This window comes from Hoplias malabaricus, chromosome 9, assembly GCF_029633855.1.
Source record: "Hoplias malabaricus isolate fHopMal1 chromosome 9, fHopMal1.hap1, whole genome shotgun sequence".
Taxonomy (NCBI): Eukaryota; Metazoa; Chordata; class Actinopteri; order Characiformes; family Erythrinidae; genus Hoplias; species Hoplias malabaricus.
The window spans coordinates 4,093,115-4,108,926 of record NC_089808.1 but is presented as its reverse complement, the minus strand read 5'-3'; the positions used below and the strand labels follow the sequence as shown (position 1 = coordinate 4,108,926).

Below are 15,812 nucleotides of genomic sequence, written 5' to 3'. Positions count from 1 at the left end.
AAGCAGGAGGCGACACTAAATTGTACTCCTACTTTATTTTCATTTATTTAAAAGCAGTACTTGTGTAGTCCACATGTTTTAAATACAATCTGAAGTTAAAGTTGCTCAAGAACAATTAAATCTAAATGCGCACTGATGATGTTTGCTAAAAGAGTACCCCTTTTTTGTTTGGTTTCGACTCCTTCCTGCGTCACTTGTGCCACGGGGCTGTGTCTGTTGGCCAGCCATAAAACACCGCGGAGTTCACAGAGCCGCTCCGATCCAGAAACTATGGAGTCGACACAATTATGAATAAGCGTTGAATAGAAACGTCGATAAGACAAAATTAAAAACGAGGCCAGAAATGGTACAGAATGAAACAAATAAAAAAGACAGCAACAATTAGTCTTATGTTATATTAACAATAATGTGTATCGAACTTTCTCTGTCAACACTTAAAGGGGTGTAGAGAGCTTTCATTTAATTTGGCACTGAACTTAACTTTACCATTTGCTGTTTTACACATTGTTAACAGTAGAAAAACAGCAATGTATGCGTAAACTGTCGAATGGTGTTTTTTATTTCAGATACTTTTATTACAGGCTATTTAGATAATAAAAGCCAAATCGTTTGAATCGACTCTCTGAATATAACAAGTAGATGAATCGATTCAGTTTTTAGATCGATTCCCAGCTTTCGTTGTTTTTATGGTATTTGTTTTTTTTTCGTAATCAAATATATGTGAACAGAATAGCGAGGAAGGCAAGGTTGCCCCTGAAGAGTGGTCAGACTATTTCTGCAGCGATTTGTCGGTGTCCAGTAGATTCTCCGTCGTTCGGAAGTAGAGGTGACTCGGGGAAGTGTTATGTTTGGCCGGTATTTTAAACCAGCTCTCGGCTTGTTTTGTTTTTAAGGGTCTTCGGTGTATTCGCCGGTCGACTCGAACAAGTCCTTTTTGATTTTAAGCGTTAAATCTCAACACTGGAGACCGGGAGCTAGTGAATTTCTACTTTAACCAAGGCCAAGGTAATTTACTCTTTATACGTGATATATACGGAGTTAGTTTTGGACAGTAGTGTTGTGTCGCTTGTTAACTTTGGTCTGAGAGGTTCGGTTACTACAGGCCAGTGGTAGTTGAATTGTATGCTGTACACTAAAACCCTTTAATACAACTATAAGGTGCTTCTGTATTGTCGAAGGAGCGGATTAATTGGAAAATGAATGTAGGAAAAATAGTTAATTTTAATTGATCCGTGTTCATTAGGTATTTTTCTATAAATAGGCTACATCCCAATACTTTCACACTACCAACATGACCACAATAATGTCATCAAATTTATTTAAATCCTCACATGCTGTTACACTAACTCTAACTAGGCCTGCAGAATGATGTTCTCTTGTTAATTAGTGCAGTTGCTAAGTGATGTGTGGCTGTTATCCACAGCATGTTTAGCAAATTATGTTGTTTATTACAGTATCACAATTTATAACAATAAAATAATGCAATATTTCCAACCACTTAGGGCTGTGCCATAACATATAATTCAAGATAATATTTCATAATCATAACCTTTAAAATGATTTTAAAAATTAATATCATGATAACAGTGATATTCTGATTTGTTTACGCAGTGTCGTCATGCAGTTACACATAACATGGCGTAGGTTCATTACATCAGTCATTTAGGCACAGTGAAGTTTGGTGGAAAGTGGCTCTGAGGTAAAGGGATTTGCTCCAAAAAAGGGGAATGATTTCAGTCGTGTGGAGGTGGTTTGGTTACAAAATACCAGATGTACAATAAACCGTGGTATTATTTAACAAATGAATGGTTGTGTGGTGGGTGGCACGGTGGCACAGCAGGTAGGTGTCGCAGTCACACAGCTCCAGGGACCTGGAGGTTGTGGGTTCGAGTCCCGCTCCGGGTGACTGCCTGTGAGGAGTGTGGTGTGTTCTCCCTGTGTCTGCGTGGGTTTCCTCCGGGCGACTGTCTGTGAGGAGTTTGATGTGTTCTCTCTGTGTCTGTGTGGGTTTCCTCCGGGTGACTGTCTGTGAGGAGTTTGATGTGTTCTCTCTGTGTCTGTGTGGGTTTCCTCCGGGCGACTGTCTGTGAGGAGTGTGGTGTGTTCTCCCCGTGTCTGCGTGGGTTTCCTCCGGGTGACTGCCTGTGAGGAGTGTGGTGTGTTCTCCCTGTGTCTGCGTGGGTTTCCTCCGGGCGACTGTCTGTGAGGAGTGTGGTGTGTTCTCCCCGTGTCTGCGTGGGTTTCCTCCGGGTGACTGCCTGTGAGGAGTGTGGTGTGTTCTCCCTGTGTCTGCAGTCCAAAAACAAACGTTGGTAGGTGGATTGGTGACTCGAAAGTGTTTGTGAATGTGTGTGTTGCCCTGTGAAGGACTGGCGCCCCCTCCAGGGTTTGTTCCCGTCTTGCGACCAATGATTCCAAATTGTAATCAGATTATACAAATCTGGTTATTAAGTTTTATTAACAGTTATAATATTGGTTAATTGGGCCACTTGAGAAGCTAGAGTTTGTTAGAGTCATTTTAAAAAGCTTTAACTTAGTCAGAATGACTGCATATTCTTAATATGTACCAACATTTTCTTGCTCTAAAGTTATTATGGCCTATTTGTCCCCTCAGATGATAGAGGTGGTGGCCTCCATGGCCCGGGGGCCAGTATTTCTGGCTGGAGAGGTTTTAGAGTGTCTCGTCACCTTCACCAACCCCATGTCCCACCTTTCTACTAGTGCAAGCAGGTAGGCATTGCATTTTTATTTTGGTGTATGTATCATGACTTTCCCTTGCCAGGATTCAGGCTGAGTACCTCTGCTTTAAAGTAGAAGATATTGTGTCCTCTCTCAGTAAGATTTTAAGCTCTGATTGGCAGCACAAAGTAGCAGCCAACGACAGCAGTTTGCAGAAGGCAATGCCCACTAGCTGCCACTAACTAGTCAGTGTGCAGGCGACAGCTTCTATTTACTGGTCAGTTCCTGTTCCATCATGCTGCCAGCTGTCAGAGACTCAAAATGTTCCTTAGAGATGCAAAATGCTCATTATTATAATGCTATGTACTAGGTCCTAGTTGCCACTCATGGTCAGAGGCAGCAACCAATGACTGTGGGACCAATCTGCACTTTTTTGATCTGTACAAGCTACTGTAAACATTGTCTATAACAAACAGGTTATATGTTTCCCTTTATGCATGCAGTGGAAAATATAACCTTACTGCCTCTTATCATGTCTCCTTTATTCTTAGTGAGATGCTTGCATGGGCCAGTGCTCAGATCCACTGCCAGTTTCATGCTAGTGAAAGCCGCGTAGCTCTACCCAGCCAAGGAACCAAGCAGGACGTACAAGCTGAGAGTGAAACTGTACTCATCCCCAGCAGAGGTGAGACCTGCACTGACCTTAAAGTGGTGTCACTACCATATCTTTCAGGACATGATTATGGCCAATTAATATAAAAATGTCAATTCAATGTCAATGTCATATTCCCTTTTCTTTTTTTAAGGAGTATTTATTAATAATTAATAACCTTTAAAAAGAAGTCTCTCTTTCTCTCTCTCTCTCTCTCTCTCACACACACACACACACACACACTTCTTACACCATTACCTATTTATTACTTCTCTACCTACCCCATTTTTAGAAAAGTTGGGACACTGTGCAAAATAAAATCAGAATTCAGTGGTGTGCAAATTATTTAAACTTAAAGGAGCGATCTGTAGGATATTTACTGTACTTAGTCATAAAATGTGCAGGGTGTGTGGTCATAGATTAAGGAAACACTAAGCTAAAACACTGCTGCCTCTCACAGCATTGCTGAAGCAGTATATTCTCCTTCCTCTGAGGTCCTGCCTGTGTCCCAACCTCTGTCCAATCATTTTACAGTTCACCGTGTGGCCTGGTCTACAAACAGTGTCAGTGAAATGACCAAGTGAACATATAGTTAATGTTATATTTGGAGGCAGTTTAGAAGCAGCAACACTACAGAACAGAGCCAGAGCTGGATAATACACCCTGGAATGGTGGAATACACCCTGGAGGGGGCGCCAGTCCTTCACAGGGCAACACACACACATTCACTCACACCTACGGACACTGAGTCGCCAATCCACCTACCAACGTGCGTTTTTGGACTGTGGGAGGAAACCAGAGCACCCGTAGGAAACCAACACAGACACAGGGAGAACACACCACACTCCTCACAGACAGTCACCCGGAGGAAACCCACACAGACACAGGGAGAACACACCTCACTCCTCACAGACAGTCACCCGGAGGAAACCCACGCAGACACAGGGAGAACACACCACACTCCTCACAGACAGTCACCCGGAGGAAACCCACGCAGACACAGGGACAACACACCTCACTCCTCACAGACAGTCACCCGGAGCGGGAATCGAACCCACAACCTCCAAGCCCCTGGAGCTGTGTGACTGCGACACCTACCTGTTGTGCCGCCCGCATAATATACAGGATTTGGAAAACTAGATCATAATGCAGTCAAACAGCTAACCATCATATGACTACAGTGGAAATATTAGCCGTCTGAAAACATGATGCATTTTTTATATTAAACACTTAATAAATACAATTAAAGTCAGAATGGGAAGATTTCCTCATTTCCTTTTAGTGTTTTCAGGGTGATTTTTCAATCTTTCTTTAACATATACCCCTTTTTTTTGCTAATGTTCTTTATGTCCAGTCATTACTGGCTGTTCTTTAACTGGCAAAAATCTCAATAGAATTGTATTTCTGTGTTACTTTTTTCTATGTAATATTCTTTCCTCACACTGTCCCAGTTTATAACACAGGTAAAAGTCCAGATATTTTGAACTTTGTGTAACCATGTGAAAAGGATTAGATTGGGCATTTTATGTGTATTAAGGACACCACTCATAAATAAGCTCCAATTTCAACATTATTCAAGGAATAATGTCCAGCATGTGACTCAGCCACCCAGGGGTTTACGTGTGTTATAGTGTTTTTTCCCCCTGTTAAATAATGATGGTTTACCCATGATTTTCTTCTCCACATTCCCTGACTAGGAGAGCGAGGTCAGTGTATGTTGGACACTCCACCAAAGATCCTGTTCTGTGACCTCCGGCTGGACCCTGGAGAGAGTAAAACCTGTAGGCAAATGTTTAAATCTGGACAATGAACTAGACAACTTATTTATTTTTATTTTTTACATGTTATGCTTGATGTAAGCTACAGCTAACTCAAATATTTGACATGCTTAGATATAAAATAAGATATATATATATATATATAAAATTGTGTTATAATACACAAGAACAGTAATTGATGCAGAATGTTCACTGATAACTCGCATATAACTTACAAATTATTATTATTATTATTTTTTTTTTGTACAGATTCCTACAGTGAACTTGTCCCCACAGATGGCCCTCCTAGTTTTCGTGGTCAGGCTGTGAAATATGTCTACAAGTTAACAATAGGCTGCCAGAGAGTGAACTCTCCTATCAAACTGCTGCGTGTTCCCTTCAGAGTGCTTGTGCTGCATGGTAGGTCTTATTACCTGCTAAAGCTTAATCACTAGCTTACAGTAGCATCATCGGTACCCTGGGAACTTGTTTTCTGGTCTGTAATGAATGCAATAAGGGCAGTCTGTGGTGGTCTGATAAATAAATAAATTTTGCGGTACAAAACATAAAAGGCATTGTTCGAATTATTTCCTGCTAACGCCCAGCAGAAACACAGATGACTGGGATTACGTCTAATATCAGAGGAAAATGAGTTTATTTGTATTGGGTGAGAACCCAGTTGTGCTTTTCACATGTGCTTTGATCATAGTACAACGTCATCATGGATTGTGTGCATTATAGGGATGCCAGAGCCCCCTTTCCCACAAGATGAGGAAGTAGCCCCTTCAAACCCTTTTTTAGAGGAAGAGGAAGGAGGGAGGAGAGACACAAGAACACTGGAGCAAGCACTAGACATGCTGATGATCACCACGTCACGCCGCTATCCACGTGAGTGTATTAGTAAGCATTGTTCCTTTAACTGTTGTTTTCAGTTTGAGTGTTTTGTTTAGTGTCTTATCGCTTTTTTCCCAACTACATCTACATCACAGTTTGTTTACTGTTAATCACAGTTCGCTTGTGATCTCAGCATGCCTGAATTTATTGTATAATTTAGGTTTCCTTCATTCACAGATCTGTTTAATATTACAAACATGAGAGGGAAGGTGGCCAAATTCTGTATCTTTAAGACTGTATACAGGCTAGGAGAAGACATTATTGGAACATTTACCTTCTCAGAGGGGGACATCCCGTGTTTACAGGTACAAAACAAATGGAAACCTTTCTTCTTTGTCTTTGTTGCTACCTAGTACTCCTGAGGTGTTTTTTTTTTTTAATATTCCTTTTTAAATATACATTTCATCTTGAATATTAATATAGAATTCATGAATTCTAGAGCCTGTTTGCCTAGTAACTGTTCGCCAGGTTAGTATGAGATGTGATACTATAGATCCAGATTGTAACTTGCAATATTTAATAGAAACGTCACAAAAAATTAGATCTTGAAATTTATATGGGGCTTCCAGAAATTCACCCATCGAGTGGGTTTGATTCCCACTCCGGTGACTGTCTGTGAGGAGTGTTTTGTGTTCTCCCTGTGTCTGCGTGGGTTTCCTCCGGGTGACTGTCTGTGAGGAGTTGGTGTGTTCTCCCTGTGTCCGCATGGGTTTCCTCCGGGTGCTTCTGTTTCCTCCCACAGTCCAAAAACACACGTTGGTAGGTGGATTGGAGACTCAAAAGTGTCCGTAGGTGTGAGTGTGTGAGTGAATGTGTGAGTGTGTGTGTTGCACTGTGAAGGACTGGCGCCCCCTCCAGGGTGTATTCCTGCCTTGTGCCCAATGATTCCAGGTAGGCTCTGGACCCACTGCGACCCTGAAATGGATAAGGGTTACAGATAATGAATGAATGAATGAATGTGTAAGTGCACCCCAGTGTTCGGTGGGTGGAGATAGGGGTATCATATAGATAAAGTTTAATCTAAGAAGAATATTCATTATCACCACCATAATCCTGGCCTGTGGAGAAGTAGGGAGTTTTGTCCAGTTAAGCGTATCAGATTTAATCAGTCTGAAAACACCTTAAAACTTTTTATTGGCAATATTATTCAAAGAGGTATATACATCTGCTCCTAAATATTTCAGATGCTTAAAGTTTAAATCACATCCATTTCCAGCAAATCAAATTTGATGAGTGTTGTTCTAAAATTGAGACATTAGTATCCACTCGTATATTTGGGGAAGTGAGGATAAACGAATTATAATCTTTCCCTAATAAACTTTCATCCATCTTATTGAACGTATATGGTACACAATCCTACTGTAAAATTTTAAAGCATTTGGAAATTGTGTAGTATGTGTATGTTTATTCTTATACATAGCTATGCACTCTAATCCTTTGTGTGTGATGTTAGTACTCGGTGAGTCTTCAGAGTGAGGAGGAGGTCCATGAGCAGTACCAGCGTCGGCCGGGTCAGGCTGTAAGCGTTACAGGTCATGGGCGGCACCTAGAGTCTTGTCTCCACACGGCCTCCAGCCACTTCTCCTTACCTATTCCCCTCAATGTGACACCTGGCTTCAGCACAGACATTGGTCAGTACACTTCAAGGGTACCCTTTCTTTTTTAATTAACTGAATATTTAAACGGCTTTGTTTCGTGGAATCGGCTTTACACGCTGCAATTAAGCTTTGGAATTAGCCGAGTATGTTGTTTTTGGACCTGATTTATGCCTGTGTCTGTAACTTAATCACTAAAGGATTTCTTTCTCGTTCTTTCTTGTTTTTGTAACTTTGCCCAGTGGCTGTAATTATCAGAATGTTAATCATACAAAGTACATCGAATACGGTTCTATAATAACTGTAAAGACAGCTTGATTTAGAGAAGAGGTACATTACATTTGAAGGGGTACAGAGCCTGTAAGAAGTATTCAATCTCTTGGATGTTTGCCTGCTTTGTTGCTTTTCTAAATGGAATCTTGGTCAATATATTTTGGCTAATTTGACAAATATATGTATATTAAAAAAAAGTAAAAGATTTATTAAGTATCCAGAAGATGCATTTTTGGCCACAATCACAGCACCGAGTCTGTGTGGATGGGTTAAAATCAGGCATGCGCCCTCTTCCAGTTGACCTTGGAGTCTCAAATGCCTTTGGGTGAAATGTAGTTTAGATTTGAGTTTTCTTCCTCAGTGGTTTCTCTTTTACCACTTTTTCTGTTTTACCACTTTGAAGCTTGGACTAGTGAAGAACCCAGGCAACAGTTATCGTATGCAGAGTCTCTCACATCACATAATAATAATAATAATAATAATAATAGGTGTCTTGGTTGCCTCCTTCACTATAATAATACTTTGAAATTCTATATATATACAGGGCGTCCTCGACTTACAACGTTGATCCGTTCCTACGTCGCGTCGTAAACCGATTTTTGGTGTAAGTCGGAACATACGTACGTACTGTACGTAAATAACATACTGTAAGCACTCATCCTATCCTAACACCTATCCTCCTCGGTCCCGAGCCGCGTAACCGTGTATTCTTCCACCGCGCCGCGCACACCAAACACGAAGTTCACGTTACGACGCAAAACCACTGAAGTCCAAACAAGGCTTTATACAGTAAATGGGAGATGTGTCGTAACCACGAAACATCGTAACTCGAGACTGACGTAACCTGAGGACCTTCTGTATATATTTTAATATATTTTTATAGGCACTGAAGTAATTGCCTGTTAACTCTTTACAGCATGTCAAGGACTGTTGCTCCTTACTTACTGTAGTTACTGTAAAACATACTGGACATGATACCTCTATGAGAATCACCAAACTTTAGTGAATGTTTTTTTTTTTTTTTTTTTTTCTCTGTTTAGTGGCACTAAGATGGCGTCTGCATTTTGAATTCGTCACAGCAAGGGAGCCAGTGGAGTTACCCACTGTTCTTCAGAACCAGTCCGAAGTAACAGTATGGACTGGGACAGAGCATGTGGATGTAGACACTTTCAGTTGGGATCTTCCAATCAAAGTGCTACCTACCAATCCTGCACTATCTTCATATGTTTCACAGTTTACTGGGACCAACAGCATCACTATCTGAGTTGAAAGTGTGTGTGGTTCTTGCGTGCTATTCCAGATCAAAAGCCAGCATCATAGTCTTTCTGGTTGTTTTATTTTTTTATCTTTTGCAGTGCAATGAATATATATGTATTTGTCAGCCTGTGATAAATGTTTTTAACATTTCAGACATGACCACCCCAAGTCTTTATTTTCCATATTTATTGTAATTTTCGACCTGCTAATATATAACGTTTTACATTACGTCTTGCCTGGTGAGCTGCTCTTTTTTTATGGAAATTGTATGTTTTTCTGTGTTTCTAACTAGTGTTTGGAACTTTTACAGTGGCAAAATAAAATTGTGTAATTGCAGAGGAATACATATGACTTTTCTTTACATGAATATGATTTATTTTCCTCGTGTTTTAATCACAGAAATGTAGTAAGGAACATTAGAATCAAATACATGTTTAACAAGTGCAAAACTGCAATTATTTACAATAGTGCGTTGTTATATAGACATAGGAACCACAACATTGCTTTGTGTGCTGACAAACATGAAATATAATTAATAATAAGGGAGAATAATATCTCCAAAGGTGCATATTAACAGGGTATGTATGCTGCTTTAAGATTTGTAAATAAAAAAAAAACCCTACAAAGAGAGAATCCTACAACTTAATTTTAAATCTTAAAATTTTAATCTTAGTTTTAAAGGGGAAAAAAAAAACATTTTAAAACTGAAACAGCTGCATTATTTCTGCTTCACTGAAAAATCAAATTAAGGCCAACTTTAGTTTGTAGCTGGTCTAAAATGGTTAAACGTGGTCAGCTACCATCATCATCTTGGGGGGGAAAAAAGCAGGGAATTTATTTTCTGGACATGCATACTTATTGGCAGTCAAGTGGCCAATCAGATCTTGTTGGCAGGTAACAAAAACATCCATCTAAAAGAAAATACCCTAAATATTGGTAAATCAGTGGGACTGCAAATCAGCTGAATTAGCTCTAACCAGAGCAAGCTATGTTTTTTCAGAATCAAAACCTCACATCGCACTGACTTGAAACTCACTCATACACATCCTTAACTGTGTCCTTTTTAAATGCACCCAATATAAACATATAACACTGCACAATGAGAAAAATAACCACTTAGGATTTTCAATCATGTTCTAATCCCTGCTGTAGAGAACCTTTAATCGCACCAGAGCCAAAGTCATAAAAGCAGTACGGTTTACGAACATGCGCAGTAAAAATAGACCCAGAGAAAAGCTATGTATCATTCATTGTATAATAAAGGTAAATTAATTTTAATGTAACATTCTTACAGATAGAGGAAGTGAAACTAGATGCTAAGCTTATTGTGGAAAAAATAGCAATTGACCCACTACTTTGTGGCCTTGTTAGCCTGCTAGCTTCATGTTCATAACTCCATGGCTGGGGTCCAAACTGTTCCCCTCTCCAGGGATACAGGGAAGCCGGGGGTCAGAGGTTAAAACCAGGGTCACTTTACAGACCGGAGACTCAACACGAACTTCACACCAAGGAGGGAAGTCCACAGGCCAGTGAACACTGCAAATGAAGGACAGCAGATTTAGCACTGTGAGTTGAGCCATTGTTGAAATAGGTGTTTGATAACTATCACTAGTAAGGTAGTGTGATTCATTGATTTGTAAATTTGGAGTATTTTTATTGGTCGAAAACACTGTATATACACAGTATATACAACTGCTTCCCAAAGAGACAATGTTTTGCTCTGATAGTACAGATATGTTTTGATTTGGATAGTGACATGCTGGTCATAATAGATGACCGTTTAAACCAGCTATTTGACTATTTCTAGGAATCTGCAGGAGGTGTGGGTCTCATGTTTGAAAAATGGTGTTCACATGAGACAAATAACCAGAAATGACTCAGTCATTGTAGTATTTTACAGGGCTGTCCTCTAATCTGCTAAGATGTTAAGATGGCATTTCCAAAAAGCACATGTGTCAGCAGAGAACTGTTAGCATGTACTTATACAGTAACTGGCTTGTAGTCAGTATTATCATTGCTGGAATAGAAGGGATAATGATCACTGACGTTTCACAGCATCCAACTCCGACTGGATGTAGACAGGTGCACTGCAGACAGCCTTCCATCCACGTATCTCCCATAGAATAGAGTCTCCCCTCATACTTACACAGAGCTGTGGAGCAACAGAGATGCAGACTTTTACCACACATGCCTCTTTCAGCAGACAGTTGGTAGCACAACTTCATAGGTACATTATTCATTATTCCAATGCCTAAGGTCTTATACCCCTTTTGCTGACACTAGGCACTGGGAATGGTCATCTTAGGCTCATGTGCCACTGCTTCAGATCTATTCCCAAATGCTGTTAGCATAACGTATTAGCCTAATCCTAGTTTCCACTCCCTACTTCGAAGTAATTGGATGGTGGTGGTTTTGAGGAATGGGAGAAAGTAATGTATCCGTATTATTCAGAAGTCAGACTTTGACCCTGGAATGTCTTGTTTTCTAATAATTTAAGGTGAGTTTGAGCAAAAACATAAATGGTGTTGGATTCTAACTCTCCAGCACCAGAGTTTGATGCCCGTACTTTGGATTATATTTAGGTATGATATTGTTTTTATATATGACACTTGAAGAAATTGATCTTACCTTGTGAGTTGAAGTGGCATTCCATTGGAGCTGCTGAACACATGGCCCAGAGCGAGACCCCAATCAAGATTATCATCACGGTCCGCTGTCCTGCCATCTCTTCTCTCTTCCTCTATCACTTGTTCTCTGAATCCCGCTCTCAGTTTACGCGCCTCATGTATATTCTCCAGACTTTTATAAAGCCAGGTTGGGAGGGATTTGCCCCCAGCTCACGGCGTAGCTCTGGGGGAGGGCAGGTTTGTTTTTGGGGGTTTGTAGAGGAAAAAGGCTGTGGCTTGGCACCATTTGATCTGTTTCTCCGGAGATTGCCATTCTCCGCTCCACTGGGCATGACCTTGAAAAACGATAGAAATACTGACACATCCTGAGATGACTAAGAGCAAGGGAAAGGAGGGAGAGGTGAGCATGTGGAGAGAGGTGAGACTGAGGGGGAGAAGATGGCGTAGCCAACAACGACCATCCTTTTACACATCCTAGGCCATCACATCAACATTACTGATGCCTTAACACCTAATATACTTGTCACCTGGTGCGTTAAACTCTGATGATTCTGTGTTAAGTATTGCTCCTGATGATGGTCAACTTTACATTAACAGAGTCGCAGAGACATAACTAGGTTCACCTCAGGCACACAGATATAGGTTTCCTTCATGACCCTCTGGATGGACAGAGCGTCATCTGTTTCCATGTAGTTATACTATAATGACGATGTTATGGATGTGTCTCCATGTTGTGACCTCACATGGGCCTGGTCCAGCTGAGGCTTCGCTGGATGTTTGGATAAGGGAAGCCCATAAAGTGAAGAAGAAGTTTGAAAGAAATTGGCTTTAACTGCCCCACTGCTGCAGGTGTGTTTGTGTGTGTTCTTGGGAGTACATACATCTCCCATCCAAAGTTTTTATTTCAAAATGTTATACATAAATTAGGTATGTTTTATTTGTGGTTTTGCATCAACTGGAAGGGGTTTACCAAGCTAAAATAAATGCTGGTCTTGCCTTATTCTGAAGCAGTTCACTCTGTCCTTTAAACACATTTACTTATCCAGTTCAGGGTCACGGTGGGAGTATGGAGCCTATTCGGAATCACTGCGCACAAGGAGGGGACACACATTCTGGAGAGGGCACCAATCCATCGCAAAGCAACACACACTAGGCAGTCCACCTACCAGTGTGGGTTTTTTTTTTTTTGGACTGCGGAAGGAAACCGCACACACAGACACGAAGAGAACAAACAAAACTCCTCACAGACAGTCACCCGGAGGAAACCCACGCAGACACAAGGAGAACACACCACACTCCTCACAGACAGTCACCCGGAGGAAACCCACGCAGACACAGGGAGAACACACCACACTCCTCACAGACAGTCATCCGGAGGAAACCCACGCAGACACATGGAGAACACACCACACTCCTCACAGACAGTCACCCGGAGGAAACCCACGCAGACACAGGGAGAACACACCACACTCCTCACAGACAGTCACCTGGAGGAAACCCACGCAGACACAGAGAGAACACACCACTCTCCTCACAGACAGTCACCCGGAGGAAACCCACGCAGACACAGGGAGAACACACCACACTCCTCACAAACAGTCACCCGGAGGAAACCCACGCAGACACAGGGAGAACACACCACACTCCTCACAGACAGTCACCCGGAGGAAACCCACGCAGACACAGGGAGAACACACCACACTCCTCACAGACAGTCATTTGGAGCGGGAATCGAACCCACAACCTCCAAGCCCCTGGAGCTGTGTGACTGCGACACCTACCTGCTTCACCCCCAGTACTAATTGTCAATGTAATTTTACTGCAGCAGCATTCATATTAATATTAATAATTTCAGAAGAAGAAATGCTGGATAAGCAGGTGTCCACATAATGTAGTGCCCATAGAGTCTATATACTGGGAAAAGAGAATTAATTTTAAAAATAGTTAAATAGTCTTTTATGCATCTGGAAGAAAACTACATGAGGTTGTTTAAGACTTACTTCATAAGCACACAGTATAAACAAAATTGAAAGAACATATTTTTTGGTTTAGTTCCTTTAAGATCTTTAGTCCACAGTTTATTTTGTGTTCAGCTTTCTCCACAGCCTCGTAATGAGGAGGTGAAGAGGGTACGTTCTGCCGAGAGTCCTGGGGCTGGAGCTCCTCAGAGAAAGTGTGTAGGGGCCGAGGGGCAGTGAGTCACTCTGTCCACCCTGTGGGATGTCATCCAGTCAGTAAGCAGCAGCACACTCGCCTGACACAGCAAGAGCTTTCAACACCTCTCAAACTACTGTGGGGGTGACAAGGCCATGCATGCTCCAAACACAGAAATGTGAGGCCCCTGGGTCCCTTAAAGAAAAGGCCTGTTTCTCCTATCACAATTTTTTCCACCTTGATAGTGAAGGGGATGAGAGATGAGCTAATGTGAGGGTGAGCATGTAATGTTTGGTTCTGACTCAAAAAGCATTACATTCCAAGCATTGTTGTTCCATACATACACAAACCCATGTCCTCCCATCCTTTCTCTTCAGGACATAAACATAAACACAAACCCATCACATTCAACACCTAGCTTCACTAAAAAGACCTTGAATGAGGGAAATGAGTCCTGTTCAAAGACGTTACATTTTTCTATCCCCATCTGACAGACAAAACACACACTTCTACATATCATTCATTCATTCATACATTCATTCATTGTCTGTAACCCTTATCCAGTTCAGGGTCATGTTGAGTCCAGAGCCTACCTGGAATCATTGGGCGCAAGGCAAGAATACACCCTGGAGGGGACGCCAGTCCTTCACAGGGCAACACACACACACACACACACACACACTCACACCTACAGACACTTTTGAGTCGCCAATCCACCTACCAACGTGTGTTTTTGGACTGTGGGAGGAAACCGGAGCACCCGGAGGAAACCCACGCAAACACAGGAAGAACACACCACACTCCTCACAGACAGTCACCCGGAGGAAACCCACACAGACACAGGGAGAACACAACACTGTCCTCACAGACAGTCACCCGGAGGAAACCCACGCAGACACAGGGAGAACACATCATTCTCCTCACAGACAGTCACCCGGAGGAAACCCACGCAGACACAGGGAGAACACATCATTCTCCTCACAGACATTCACCTGGAGCAGGGCTCAAACCAACAACCCCAGGACCCTGGAACTGTGTGACAGTGAAACTACCTACTAATGCAATGGATTTGGTAATTATATTCCCGTATGTGTTTTGTTTCTGACACCAGGAATACATTATTAGACAACTTTACACATCAAATACCTGTGCAGCATTGGAGAAAGAAACAAAAAGATAAAAAGGCAAAAATCACAGCCCCTTGGGGATCAGCAAAAAGAGGATAATTAAAATTTAACAGGCTACATATGTTCAGTGAAAGTTTAATACTCATTTTGTACTGCAATGTCTCCGATTTTTGTTATTTTGGGATGTGTTGATATGTAGCAGCAGTCACACAGCTCCAGGGACCTGGAGGTTGTGGGTGCGATTTACGTTCTGGGTGACTGTGAGGAGTGTGGTGTGTTCTCCCTGTGTCTGCGTGGGTTTCCTCCGGGTGCTCCGGTTTCCTCCCACGGTCCAGAAACACACGTTGGTAGGTGGATTGGCGACTCAAAGGTGTCTGTAGGTGTGAGTGTGTGAGTGAGTGTGTGAATGTGTGTGTTGCCCTGTGAAGGACTGGCGCCCCCTCCAGGGTGTATTCCTGCCTTGCGCCCAATGATTCCAGGTAGGCTCTGGACCCACCGCGACCCTGAACTGGATAAGGGTTACAGATAATGAATGAATGAATGAATGAATGAATTAGTACTGGTATCACAAATACCCCCTTAAATCATTTCAAATGTATTTCATTAAGCACCATTACTCTGTTTTAATGCTACAGCAATGGGGATGTAGATACCCTAATGCTCCAGGAGTTTGCTGAATGGCATGGTGGCACAACAGGTAACGTCACTGTCACATAGCTCCAGGGTTCGAGGGTTGTGGGTTCAATCCCTGCTCGGGTCACGGTCTCTGAGGAGTTTGGCATGTTCTCCCTGTCTCT

The 15,812-nt window shown here is 42.0% G+C and overlaps 2 protein-coding genes across 3 annotated transcripts; one reads left to right on the top strand and one right to left on the bottom strand.

Moving 5' to 3' along the window:
• The first annotated feature begins 232 nt into the window (after positions 1-232).
• On the top strand, positions 233-9,439 carry rgp1 (GP1 homolog, RAB6A GEF complex partner 1). 2 transcript variants are annotated; one of them, XM_066681680.1, is made up of 10 exons: positions 233-346; positions 894-1,005; positions 2,615-2,730; positions 3,231-3,364; positions 5,029-5,112; positions 5,359-5,508; positions 5,830-5,976; positions 6,160-6,287; positions 7,436-7,613; positions 8,891-9,439. In XM_066681680.1, the coding sequence occupies exons 3-10, from the start codon at positions 2,615-2,617 to the stop codon at positions 9,112-9,114; spliced, it is 1,161 nt and encodes a 386-aa protein (XP_066537777.1). In that variant the 5' UTR covers positions 233-346; positions 894-1,005; the 3' UTR covers positions 9,115-9,439. The 2 variants fall into 2 exon arrangements, with proteins under 2 accessions (XP_066537777.1, XP_066537775.1); XM_066681678.1 differs by lacking the exon at positions 233-346 and having other exon boundaries at positions 397-1,005.
• A 1,035-nt stretch (positions 9,440-10,474) lies between these two features.
• msmp1 (microseminoprotein, prostate associated 1) lies at positions 10,475-11,871 on the bottom strand. The gene is made up of 3 exons (XM_066680465.1): positions 11,736-11,871; positions 11,154-11,259; positions 10,475-10,643 (listed from the first exon to the last, which is right to left on the bottom strand). The coding sequence occupies exons 1-3, from the start codon at positions 11,830-11,832 to the stop codon at positions 10,475-10,477; spliced, it is 372 nt and encodes a 123-aa protein (XP_066536562.1). The 5' UTR covers positions 11,833-11,871.
• Positions 11,872-15,812: the final 3,941 nt, after the last annotated feature.

Excerpts from the sequence above, each read along its gene's own strand:
- rgp1 (XM_066681680.1), top strand. The coding sequence starts at position 2,615 with ATGATAGAGGTGGTGGCCTCCATGGCCCGGGGGCCAGTATTTCTGGCT. Across the intron at positions 5,113-5,358 it reads CCCTGGAGAGAGTAAAACCT|ATTCCTACAGTGAACTTGTC; the intron begins GTAGGCAAATGT and ends TTTTTTGTACAG. Across the intron at positions 5,977-6,159 it reads CACGTCACGCCGCTATCCAC|ATCTGTTTAATATTACAAAC; the intron begins GTGAGTGTATTA and ends CTTCATTCACAG.
- msmp1 (XM_066680465.1), bottom strand. The coding sequence starts at position 11,832 with ATGGCAGGACAGCGGACCGTGATGATAATCTTGATTGGGGTCTCGCTC. Across the intron at positions 11,260-11,735 it reads ATGCCACTTCAACTCACAAG|CTCTGTGTAAGTATGAGGGG; the intron begins GTAAGATCAATT and ends GTTGCTCCACAG. Across the intron at positions 10,644-11,153 it reads GGAGTTGGATGCTGTGAAAC|TGTTCACTGGCCTGTGGACT; the intron begins GTCAGTGATCAT and ends CTTCATTTGCAG.